The sequence below is a fragment of the Hipposideros armiger genome, unplaced genomic scaffold (genome assembly GCF_001890085.2).
Source record: "Hipposideros armiger isolate ML-2016 unplaced genomic scaffold, ASM189008v1 scaffold_247, whole genome shotgun sequence".
Taxonomy (NCBI): domain Eukaryota; kingdom Metazoa; phylum Chordata; class Mammalia; order Chiroptera; family Hipposideridae; genus Hipposideros; species Hipposideros armiger.
Genome location: NW_017731597.1, coordinates 480,317 through 493,067, shown reverse-complemented (window position 1 = coordinate 493,067; position 12,751 = coordinate 480,317). Strand labels below are relative to the sequence as shown.

Genomic DNA, 12,751 nt, shown 5'->3' with positions numbered 1-12,751 from the left:
GAGGCAGTAGTCTGTTGGAATTTCTTAGGGTTTCTTTCTCTCTTAAGGTAGCACAGGTGAAAGGAAAGAAGAGAGGAGGGGAGGAAAGAAAGAAATACCGACTGCACGCATACTGCAGCGTACTTGAATGGATGATGTTAAGCTGAGTGGGTCTTTTCTATTGTGCTTCTTGCACAGCCAAGCAGGAAATCATCCATAGCTTGTCTTGTGCTGAGGATATTGGAATTCCCTAACCCCAATGTGTTGTTTTAGGAATTGAGATACCTAGAAACAGGCCACACCATGCAACTAATGAATAGACTGCTTTTCACTTAGTTGAAGCAATAAGTAGGCTTTTACAGTATGAGGCAGCCGTAAGGCCCTCCAAAAGGAGGTGGACAAGAAGAGTTCAATAAATGAAAACTCAGTCACCATGGCTGGGATGGTTTGGGGGAAGTGCTTGCCTGTGAAAAGTGATTGGTTTGCTGTTAAGGGAGATACAAACCATATACCTGATCCCAACAATACAAAACCAATACCTAATTGTCACGAATTCTCTCACTTGTAGCTGGAATTGGGCACTGACATTTTTGAAAATATTGCCTGTTTGATGTATGACAGTCTGGATTGGAAAAGGCAGCACGAGCATTATTTGAAAAGCATGCAGCTCATTAATGTCCCACAAGTGGCTAGTGAGAAACCTATCTTAGAAGCCACGTTGATATCTGAGGTAGGTACGTGCTCGGATGTCTTTAGTGGTCTGAAGGACTAACTGGACAACTTAATTTTCATGTTTATAAAACATATGAGGAAAAAAAATTGCATAAATACTTGTAGCAATATTGCTTTATGGGATTTGATAGGTGAGGGAGGGATCAAGGAAAGGCCCCCAGGGATAGTATTAAAGGGCACCTATGTGGTGGGGGCTTTAGGGGCTTCCCAGCTACCTGCCCCATGCAGAGGTGCCACACCATTTTCAGCCCACTGTGCAATATAGCCTCTGATACAGGAGGGACACCAGTAAGTTAATCATGATACTTGTTTAGCACCTACATGTGCTAGTACAATGCCAGGTCCTGGCAGTGCAGCAATGAAAAAGACTCATCCCATCCTCATTGAGGTTGACTTTCAAAGGGGACAGCAGTGAAGCCAGCAGCGGTTTCAGCATAGCATGATGAGTGCTGTGGAAACAGTCAGGTGAGACTGCAGTAGAAGCGATAAAACATGGTACCTGACCTGACCTGGAGAGGAGTAGGAAGGAGAGACAGGCGTCAGGAAAACTGTGAGGGCAAGTGATGCCCTAAGGCTGAGTATAAATTGCCTAGGGGAACGGGGCAGAATGATGTTCTGGAGAAAGGGGCAAGGTATACACAGGCATGGAGGTAAAGAAAGGAAGTATTAGGACATGAGCCCAGACTGCAGTGTAGGTCGCTGCTCTCATGCCCTACGGGCAACGTGGACCAACATGAACCAAAGCTGGCGAGGTGGGTGCCAGAACGTCCTTTGGTGCTGAGTTAAAAGAGCTTGGGTCGTATCCTGAAGATGATTGGGAATCACTGAAGGACTCTAAAAGGGGGAATGGCATGATTCTGAGTCACCCAGGGACGGAAGCCGTTTTGACCCTCAGTGCAGCGTCTCCTCATCACATTCCTGCAAGTGCTCCGTGAGCCCTGTCAGGAAACACTGCATAGTGTCTGTACCCATTAACTGCTCTCCTTCCTCAGACAAAACCCTTCAGTTTGAGCCTATTAATAATACCAGCAAATGATTTTGTGGTGTGAACATAATTGTACAATCTCAGAATCCAGTCGGAGCCCATCAGACCAGCATCTGAGGAAAGTGCTTCTCTGCTGGATATCTCAGTTGTTTTTCAATTCTCCTTCTTCTAGGCTCCACAATCTGTTGCTCCAGTCGCTGGGAAGAAGAAAGCACATAATGAAGAACTGCAAGTACCACCATCAGGCATGTATGAAACCTGCTGCTGGACTGTCGCCACAAGCTGGTGTTTTAAGGGGTGATGGCCGCCCACTGTGATGCTTTCAGCCACCCCTCCTCCCCTGCACATCTTACACATATGAGTGCATGGTCACAGTATGAATTGATGGATGAAATTCTGATGGAAGACATAAAGAACACATCTTAATTGAGCTGTGATGCTTTGTCTGTTTTACAGCACCTTTCGTCATCACCACTGAAGTGGACATGAGGTATTACAATGATTTGCTGAATCAGATTCCAGAAGAATTCGTCTCTGTGCCCCTGATGCTGCACTGTATGCTGGAACAGGTAGGTGGATGCCCTCGGAGGCTTCTGTCCCAGGTGGGCAGCCTCGAGTCAGTCACCTCATCTCTCTCTGCTTTCGTTTTTTAAAAAAACTATGTTAAAATTTCATATGTAATACCCAAATGCATTCTCCTGTGCAAAGATTAGAACATTTTATTTTATTTTATTATTTTTTTAATTTTTATTTCTAACTGAACCATCCTGCTACCTGTTGGCAGCTCAGCGGCAGCTCAGCTTGGGCCGGGAATTGAACTGGTGACCCTGTTGCTCAGAGTTCACACTCTTGAGCAAGCTCTTAATCAACTGAGCCACTCAGCCAGTGCTAGAACATTTTAGATAAAGCTCAAGTTTGCTTAGATAATTAGCTTCTACCCCCTTTCTTTTATTTTTAAATTAATTAATTTATTTTCCCTTTTATTGCCTTATTTATTTATTTACTTATGTATTCATTTATTATTAGTTTCAGCTGTAGAAAACAATGTAATAGTTCCAGAGCAAAAGAAAGGGGACAGTTATGTAAGATTCCCTGACATCCTCATAGACATGTCCTTAAAATTACCTGCCTGGCGGCGTGTTAATGGAAGAGGAAGAGGGGTTGGACAGATGGATGGAGTAGTTAATGGTCTTTAATGACCTTAACAATTTCTTTTATACTTGCAGATTTAATCGGATTTTTCTATTTCTGCGGCCAATTTCAGTCCTCAATATTTTTTATAAGAATGTTCATTTTATGTGTGTTTTCAATATTTTTCAATATACTTCACTCCTTTATTCATTTATATGCATTTTGAAATTACCTCTGCATCCGGTTGTGTTCATTTTCTATGACTGATGTTATTTATTTGTGCTCTCTCCTTTTTTTATTTTTCATTTTGAATTAATTTGTTTTCCAATTACAGTTGACATACAACATTATATTAGTGTCAGATGTACAACACAGTGATTAGACATTTATACACCTTATGAAGTGATCACCCCAATAAGTCTAGTTCCCATCTGACACCGAACATAGTTATTACAATATTACTGACTATATTCCTTATGCTATACTTTACATACTGGTGACTATTTGGTAACTATCAATATGTGCTTCTGAATCCCTTCCCCTTTTTCACCCAGCCCCCAATACTCCTCCTGTAAGCCACTGTCAATTTGTTTTTTGTATCTATGAGCTTGTTTCTGTTGTGTTTGTTCATTTATTTTGTTTTTTAGGTTTCCACATATAAGTGAAATCATATGGTATTTGTCTTTCTCTGTCTGACTCATCTCACTTAGCATAATACCCTCTAGGTCCATCTATATTGTTGCAAATGACAAGATTTCATTCTTTGTTATGGCTGAGTAATATTCCATTGTATATATGTACTACCTCTTCTTTATCCAGCCATCTATCGATGGACCCTTAGATTCCTCCCATATCTTGGCTATTATAAATAATGTTGCAATGAACATAGGGTGCATGTATCTTTTCAAAATAATGTTTTGGATTTCTTTAGAGAAATACCCAGGAGTGCAATTGCTGGGTCATATGGTAGTTCTGTTTTTAATTTTTTGAGGAACCTCCATACTGATTTCCATAGTGGCTGCACCAATTTGCAATCCCACCAACAGTGCACGAGGGTTCCCCTTTCTCCACATCCTCGCCAGAACTTGTTGTTTCTTGATTTATTGATGATAGCCATTCTGACAGGTGTGAGGTAGTATCTCATGTGGTTTTGATTTGCATTTCCCTAATAACTAGTGACATTGAGCATCTTTTCATACGTCTGTTAGCCATCTGTATATTCTCTTTGGAAAAATGTTTATTCAGGTCCTCTGCCCATGTTTTTGTCAATGGTGTATCGATTGTATTGGTCTTGTCAAAGAACTGGCATTTTGTTTCATTGATCAACTCCTTTTATACTTTATATTGTATTACTTTTTTCATTTATCTTTATTATTTCCTTTCTACTTCCTTTGGGTTCATTTTAATGGTTTACTTTATTTACTTGGTTTACTTTAGTCTATTTTGCTTTATTTAAGGCTGTACACTTCCTTCTAAGTATTTCTTTGGCTACATCCTGATGCGTTTAATGTATTCAATTCTAAATCTTTTATTTTTATTCCTACTGTTTAGTGTCAATTTCTAATTTTGTTGCATTGTGGCTAGTAAAGATGGTCTGCATGTTAAAAATATTTTAATTTCCTAGAATTTCTGTCTGACTTGGTGCACATGGGCTATTCTTGGGAGTGTTCTATATGTATTTGAAAAGAGTTTGTTGATAATTAAATCACTTAATCCCTAGAGCAACCCTCTGAGGCAGGAACTATCTTTATATCCTACTTTACAGATAAGGAAACTGAGGCATAAAAAGGTTAAGTAACCTATCCAAGTAGTAAGTGGCTGAAATCACTTTTGAATCTAGTCAGTCTGAGTGGGAAAATATGTTGATGACATTTTGCTTTGTTTTCTTCCTTCTAAGGTTGCTGATGAGAAGTCTTATGTCAGTCTTGTATGTTTTCTTTTGTAGGTAACCTGTTTTTCTTTCTGGCAGCTATTAGAATTTTCTCTTTATAGCTGGTAACACAGACTATGTCTATGTCTGACTTTGTTTATTTTATCGTTGTCATGATCTAAAGGATTATAACAACCTGCTTTCCAATCACATCCTGAGTAAAAATTCCTTAAAGACACTAAAAATATGGCTCTGAGTAGTATCTTTCCTACTCCCAGCCTCACCTCTTCCCCCAACACGTACTGACTATTTGTCGTCTACATAGGCCTTCTGATTGTTCCTCAAATACACTACTTAATTCCTACTTCAAAAACTACTTAGCTTTTCACTCCAACTTCTCTTCCTAGAAAGTTTTGCTCCCACATGCCTGCTTGAGTGATACTCCTTGTCCTTCAGGCCCCAGTGGATGTGGCATTCCTTAAATGGGCTTTCTCTGGTGACCTGATCTAAAGAAGGCCCACAACACACAGCGTTCTCTGCCACATCACCTTGTTTTATTTTCTTATCAGTAACTACTCTCTTAAAAATATATTTATTTGCTTTATGTCTTACCTCCCTCCTCTCACTAGACTATAAGTTCCATGCAAGCAGGGACTTAGTCTAACCTTGGTCATTGCTGTATGCTTGGCACCAGGAACCACACCTAACCCACAGTAGACACTGAGTATGTGTTTGTTGAATTAAATTATGTCTTCAAATAAGTTATTTATCTTGTTGATTTATCCTAGTTACTATTAGATGGATATTGCAGTGTCTGGGGTTTCCTCCATATCTTTTAAATTTTCTTTCAATTTTATCCCTGTTGGAATTTCAGCTCAACTTCCAACTAATTCATTCTTCAGTGGAATCCAGTCTGCTATTGAAGTTTTGTTTCAACAAGAACATTTTTAATTTATAAATTCTCTGGTTTCTTTTCATTAAATGCCTGTTATTCTTCATATTTCTTGGATGTAACACATTCTTTTATCTCTCTTTTTAGGGTCTTTATGGACCAGTGTAAGGAATATTAAAATGTTTAGTTTAAAGTCCTTTTCAGATGCTTCATCTCTGTTCCCTCCAGGATACATTTTTGTTTGTTGAGTGCTTTAGTTTTCTAATTGATTAAGTCAGCACTCTCATACTTGCCTTCATTTATCCCCTAAGGTTTTTGGAAGACCAATGGTTTTATTATATCAATACATTTATAAAAGCTTAAAAGCCCTATAGGGCTTACAGTATCATCATTTTATTTACCTTAGTCTTTCTTATTTTATTCAACTCAACTCAAAGCAACAAACATTTATTAACCATCAACTATATTCCAGGCACCGAAGGGGACAGATGAGGAGCTCAGTGCCTGACACATAGAAGGCTTCCAATAATAGATACACGTTGGCCAAATAAATGCTTGGTAATAAGGGGATGAAAAGATTGAAATATAAGAGGAATAGGATGGGATTTTAACAAAATGGGATATTGGAGTTTAACATTTCAGAGATGGAGCAGTTTTGGGTAGTCTTTTATGATTGGAGTGGGTCCTAGAGCTGGTCGGAAGGTAGAAAGTGGAGACATGAGTGACACTAAAAAGTAAGGAGGTGACAAAAGGTAAAGGATGTGGCTTTTTTGTTGTGGGTATAGCAGTGGTTCTCAGCAGGTGGTGAGTTTGCCTCCCAGGGGACATCTGGCAATGTCTGCACATATTTTTGGTTGCCACAATTGGAAGGATGCTACTGGCATCAAATAGGTAGAGGCCAGGGATGTGGCTAAACATACTATAGAGCGCAAGATGGCCTCCACAACACGTAAGTATTTAGGTCGAAAGTCCTAAGTCCCAAGGTGGAGAAACGCTAGAAAGGGATGTGAAATCTCAGGGGAGGATTGTGGAATTTAAGGTAAAGAGAAAAACTGTAAATTAGGTGCCTATCTTGATTCTATTTCAACTTCTTTTGTTTGATTAAATGAACACGGCATTGAATCTCTCTAGACCTCACTTCCTCGTATAAAGGAGACTATTACCTTTTCCTAATCTCACCATCTATAACCTTTCTGTCCTGAAAAAAGGATGAGGACTGACCTGAACCCCAGCTCCTCCCACTCAGTAGCCTTGGGCTTGGGTTCCTCACCTACCTTCACTCACCGTAGTTTTTTCCCATGTAAAGCGGGAAGTAACACCTGCTCCACAGTATTGCTGTGCGGCTCAAATGAGGTAATGTCTGTGAAGATACACACACAGTGCTTGACATGTGGTTGACACTCCATAAATATTTGTTGAATCCAAAGGTGCGTGAGCAACAGTTTTGAGTGCTGTAAGGGTAAATCATTAAGAAAAATATATCTTGTGATTTTGATTTCTACATAGTAAATTTTCTTGTTTACCATTTGTATTTTGTGTTATCTCCTCAAATACATATATTAAAGTTATATCTACTTGAATGCAGGCATTATGAACATTTTTCCTTTTCTTTTGGTAGTCATTGGTAATTACGCTGCCACTTTGTGGAACGCTTACGTTACTGGTGGAAAACTGCCTTGTTTTTACTATTGGGTCGTCGGGAAAGTCATGATGTAGTTTTCTATGCTTTTCAATGCAAAAATGTGTCATGACTTTCCTGACGACCCAATAAAAGCAGTGGAAATACAGACATATCAGTGAAGAGCTGACCATTAAACCAATTCCTCCCAACTCTTTATCTCAACAGGTTGTGGCATCTGAAAAAGACCTTGTCCCTCCCAGTCTGGTGGAGCCGCCCCCCAGAGCAGATGGGCTGGACCACAGAGTCGCTGCTCACATCCTGTCCATCCTGCCCTCTCTCTGTCTCACTGAGAGGGAGAAGAAGGTCAGAGGGCATGGGAAACCAAGCGCTTGTGTGCTTTGAAAAAGCATGGCTTCTCTCTTTCAATCAATATTATTTCAATTTGAATAGAATCTCCGTGAAATCTTTTTATCTGAAGAAGAGAGTGAAAGCAAACCAGCCCCCAAAGGCCCTCTCCTACTGAACTATCACGACGCACTCACCCACAAGAAGTACGCACTAAAGGTAATGCGAACCAGGTTACCCTGTGGATAACGGATGCAGGAAAGCCTGTGTGTAATTATTCAGTTAAAGAAATCTTAATTTGATAGCATTACTAATGCTGATTGAAAGTACTATACAGAATGGATACCTGATTACAATGTGAGATCTCAGAAAATGGAAATGGATAATAAGGGAGAAGTTACATCAGCAAAGGAAACTTGCCTAATTATAGTGATCCAATTAACCATTAAATGGATTGTGACTACACCAAATTTACATTAAAACCCTCTGGTTATTGCCTTTAAATATGTGTGAATATGTATAATGAGTGGAGGCCAGAAAAAAAATCTTGGAAGGGAGAGATGAATGTATATGAGGCTTTGGCAGTTTGTCACTGGGACTGAAGAATGTATCATTTCTATGCACCAGGAACCTCTAGCAAAGTGAGAACTAGCTTTTTTGACCCTCAGCAAAATACCAATAGTTTGTCTTCCCCAGTTACCCATGATTTCCCCTGTTTCCAAATAATGAGAGCGAAGGTATCATGTTTTGCCCTCTCCATATGCATAAGGCACTCAACAGCTTACTTTAATGTCTTCTGCCACGTTGCTCTTTTTCATCAGAACCAGAAGAATTTTGACCCAGTTCAAGTAGAGCAGGAGATGCTGTCCAAGTTGCCACTGTGGGAGTTCCTTGAGTTCCCTCTGCCCCCGCTGTGGAACAGCACCAAACGTCTGGCTACAATTCATGAGCTCATGCACTTCTGTACAAATGGTGAGTGCATTGCTTTGTCTTGGCTTACCCTCACTCTTTTACGGTCATCTGTGCCTCTTATGAGCACGCCCCGTTTGCAGAAAGTATTTTGATTGTTGAAAGACCTTTCAAAGCATGAGGTGGGTGTTCTGATTGACTACAGTTTCCTTATCTTGAAGAATGTCATTAGCGATCTGTGATTGCTACCGTGCGTGGTAACGTTCTTCAGTTTGATGCACTGGGTTTTCTTCCCACTGTGTTTCCACAACCAAAATAATCTTGTTTTATTTTCTCCTTCTCCCCACCTCTAACCGCACATCTCCTTGTGACGTCGTTGCAGATGATGTGGTAATTTCTACGCTAGTTAAGAGGTGTGGGCTGAACTTGTGTTGATTCAAGTCTACCTCCTCTCACACAGGAATATCTTAGAGGGTGGTGGAAAGAGGGGCCATTAAGAATACCTAAAATCATCTTCCCATTGCAGCGTTCACTGGGATTGGATGATATAGACAATCATTTCCTAAAACAAATGCTGTTCCCCCCTTGAGGCAATATGCAGATCCATCCCTACTTATAAGAAGGAGCAAGAAGTTACATGCACATCTTTATTTGACAAGAAAGCATGTGACCTATAAAACAACACATGCAGATTCTTCCTGCTCGTTTCTTCTCTAATGCTAAGCAAATTACAAACTAGTTTTACATTGATATACATGATTATTTGTTAATACCTGCCTCCCGCTCCTCGACCTTAAACTTCTAAAGTGCAGGAACCAAATCTTTTCTTTGTCTCAGGCACCTATGACAAAGCCTGATACATAGAAAACAAAAATGAGTGAGCAAGTGAGTGCGTGGATGGATAGATACACTTATGTGTAAAAGGATAAATATGTAAATGAATAGAGCCCTTTGAAAGCCAATAGCCTTTGAAGTACCTAAAACTATGGGAAGAGCCTCGCCGGTTCAAGTGGGTGGAAAGAGGCCTTTCCTGAGTCCTAACAAAGAGGAAAGCCTACTGAATATAACAGTATATGTGTAATGTTTCTGTTTTAAATTACTAAAACAGCAATGGTGCTTTTGCTTAAAAAGGATAAGTTTGAACCATATTCAACCAATATGGTACCCTGGAAAGTCCATATGAATGAATCTGGACACCTGATTTTGACTAAACTATGAAGCAATTTGGGAGCATTATCTTGATAAATTATATCTTGATTGCGGGGCTTTCTTATTATTATAAGAAAAGCGGGGCTCTTCTTCTTCTTATATACATGTGTTGCAGAATTGTGGAGTCCGTGTTTACAGTCAGGTCAACACCCATTGTGGTGTGACTCCCTTGTCATTCATTCCGGTGACGGTTCCCTGGCTCCGCCTTGGTCAGCCCTGCACCATGTGGTAGTAAGAGCGTTCCTAGCAGCACAGGCCCTGTTTTCTTACAGAAACCTTGAGCTGGAATGAGGTAGAACGAGCCTTCAAAGTATTTACTTTTGAGAGCCTGAAACTCTCTGAGGTTGATGAAGAAGGGAAACTAAAGCCTTCTAAGATGATGGATCAGACAGATTCTGAGATGTTCAACATACCATGGGACAACCCTGCCAGGTTTGCCAAACAGATAAGGCAACAGTACATTGCCAAAGTGAACAGCCAGAGGGCCAGACACCAGACAGGTACGCTGCATGGAGGGGGCAGAAGGCATTCGTGCATGTTGTGCTTGTCTATTTTTCTAGCATGGTAGCTCATGGATCCTCTTTATATTGATTAGATATTGAAACGAAAGACACAATTTTGTTTATGGATCAGAATTGGTCCACATCTGTGCAAGATGATGAGAGCAATAAAGAATCTTCAGATCCCAGTCAGCCTGATGCCTACAACATGAAGGATTCTCACCCAAATGATGAGAAACCCTTAGACCCTGATAACAACAGAGGGCTGTCAGAGCAGGAGAGCAGCTTGTGGACTCTGCTCCAGCCTGAGCCTTCGGGTAAGTACACACACGCACACACAGAGACAGTATTGAGTGTATAAACCTAAAAATATAATTCAAGATGCATCATTCCTCCCTATTTCAATTGAAAAACTGTTTACCATCTTATTTGGTTAATTACACTCTGTTACTGAGTGTTGTTATTCAGGAAGTCGTTATTTCAATCTTAGTTAAAAAAAAATATCCTAAAGTCCACTCTTACTTTAGTAAATGTAGTGCGTTTTTTAGCTACTTAAAAAGTATTACTAATTATGTAATTAAAACAATGAAACATAATTAAAATTGTATCATTACTACTTCACAAGGTTATTGGGATTATATGAAAAAAACATTGCTAAAATTACCTACAATAATCTAATGAACTGCCCAGTACAGAGCTTTGTACAAAATCAATGCTCAGTGAACATCAGTGCCTTTTCTCTCCTCCTTAAAGCTCAGGTAATTATTCTCATTCTAGAATGTAGCCTTATAAATATCATATTTGGAGGTATAGAAGCATAAGAGAATATTAGGCTAAATTTTATTCAGCTGATGTACACACAGGTGTCAGATTAATTACTTTAAATACAGACCCGTTATTTCTGTTTATAACCTTCGATGGTTCCCTGCTACCTGTAAATTAAAACCCAGCTCCTTGGCCTGCTTTACCTGCTTCTCCAATAGTGCCAAGTTACTTTTTCAAAACCCTTTCCACTTTTCCTTTTTTGCTCACTCATCCCATGCTCGGCAAACTTTGGAGACAGAAGAGCCGCCAGGGGTCAGCAAACTGCAGCTCGTGAGCCACATGCGGCTCTTTGGGTTACGTACATGTGGCTCTGAAGTAAAATTGAAAATGAAAACAAAACTATCATAGTTTCATTTATAGTATTACCTTAAATTTTCCTTATTTGTAAAAATATATTTATGGCTCTCGAATAATTTTTAAATTGTTGTGAGGAACAGGATTGGCTCTTCCAGGGTCGGCAAACTTTTGAAATGGAACGTACCCAAAGAGCTGCATGTGGCTCATGAGCTGCGGTTTGCCGACCCCTGCTCTAGTCAAATAGAATTAGGCCCTATTTGCTCTACACAGCCTGCTCTTTTCAGTCTCTGTGCCTCTCCCCCATAATACCCTCTACCTATAATTCTTTTTTTGGAGAGTGATTAGGTTTACTTGGCACCCCCATGAGGCTTTGTTGGATGTGTCCATCTAGAAATGCCTCCCTTTGCATTCCTGTAGTCATAATTAATCGATGTTTCCTTTATGTCTTTGGTTATCATTACCAGCTACTTAATTACAATAATTTATATGCCTAATTAAAGCCTCCATAATACTACAGCTTCTTAGAGCTTCATAAGTATGTTTATCTTAAAAACATTAAACATATACTAGAACACGAAACAAGTCTCAACAAATTTTCACAGGATCAAAACTACAGAGTATAGTCTCTAACCACAGTGAAATTATGGAGGACGTTGATTACAAAAAAACAATGAGAAAAATCCCCATATTTTTAAATTAAGCAATATACTTCTATATAATGCATAGGTTGAGGAAAAAGTCACAATAGAAATTAGGAAATATTTTGAACTGAATGATAGTTAAATTACTGAAGATCAAAATTGGTAGAAAGCAGCTACAGTAAGCGATACTCAGAGAGAAGCTTACAACTTTAAATAAATACACTTTTTAAAAGATAGCTAAAAATTAATTAGCTAAACTCAACTTCAAGTAGTTGAAGATGAACAAAATAAATTCAAATAAAGTAAAAGGAAGAAAATTAAAATAAGAGTAAATCAATGACATAGAAAATATAGATGCAATAAAGAAGAAAAATAATACAGAAGTTTTGTTCTTTGAAAAAATTTTTTTAAATGATAAATATTTTATAAAAGGCTGATCACAAAAGGGAGAAGCATAAATAGCCATATTAGGAATAAAACCATATCAGAAATAAAGTCACAGGCTTCCCTTAGTTCCTACAGAAATTGAAAAGGTAATAAGAAGACATAAACAACTTTATTCCACTGAATCTAAAAGTGAAATGAGCAAATTACTAAAAAATTATAGCTTACCAATGACTCAAGAAGAAATGGAAAATCTGAAGTCTTGTAACCATTTAAATAAATTAAATCAATAATTAAAATCTTCTCAAATAGGGCATGCCAAGACCAAATGATCTCATTGACTAGTGATAACAAACACTTCAAAAAAAGAATTCAAATCTTAACAAAAATTATTCCAGGAAATAAAAAAGGGGTATACTCCCCTGTTCATT

General features: G+C 38.9%; 1 protein-coding gene across 3 annotated transcripts in view; it reads left to right on the top strand.

Moving 5' to 3' along the window:
- SPAG17 (sperm associated antigen 17) overlaps positions 1 to 12,751 on the top strand; it is a 173,573-nt gene that overhangs the window by 66,721 nt on the left and 94,101 nt on the right. For 2 of the 3 annotated variants that reach the window (XM_019655831.1, XM_019655830.1), the window contains exons 8-15: positions 548 to 709; positions 1,869 to 1,941; positions 2,153 to 2,265; positions 7,436 to 7,573; positions 7,661 to 7,774; positions 8,377 to 8,527; positions 9,946 to 10,173; positions 10,269 to 10,490. In XM_019655831.1, coding sequence (XP_019511376.1) covers positions 548 to 709; positions 1,869 to 1,941; positions 2,153 to 2,265; positions 7,436 to 7,573; positions 7,661 to 7,774; positions 8,377 to 8,527; positions 9,946 to 10,173; positions 10,269 to 10,490 — 1,201 coding nt within the window. The remainder of the gene's footprint in view (positions 1 to 547; positions 710 to 1,868; positions 1,942 to 2,152; positions 2,266 to 7,435; positions 7,574 to 7,660; positions 7,775 to 8,376; positions 8,528 to 9,945; positions 10,174 to 10,268; positions 10,491 to 12,751) is intronic. The other variant, XM_019655832.1, reaches the window with a different exon arrangement.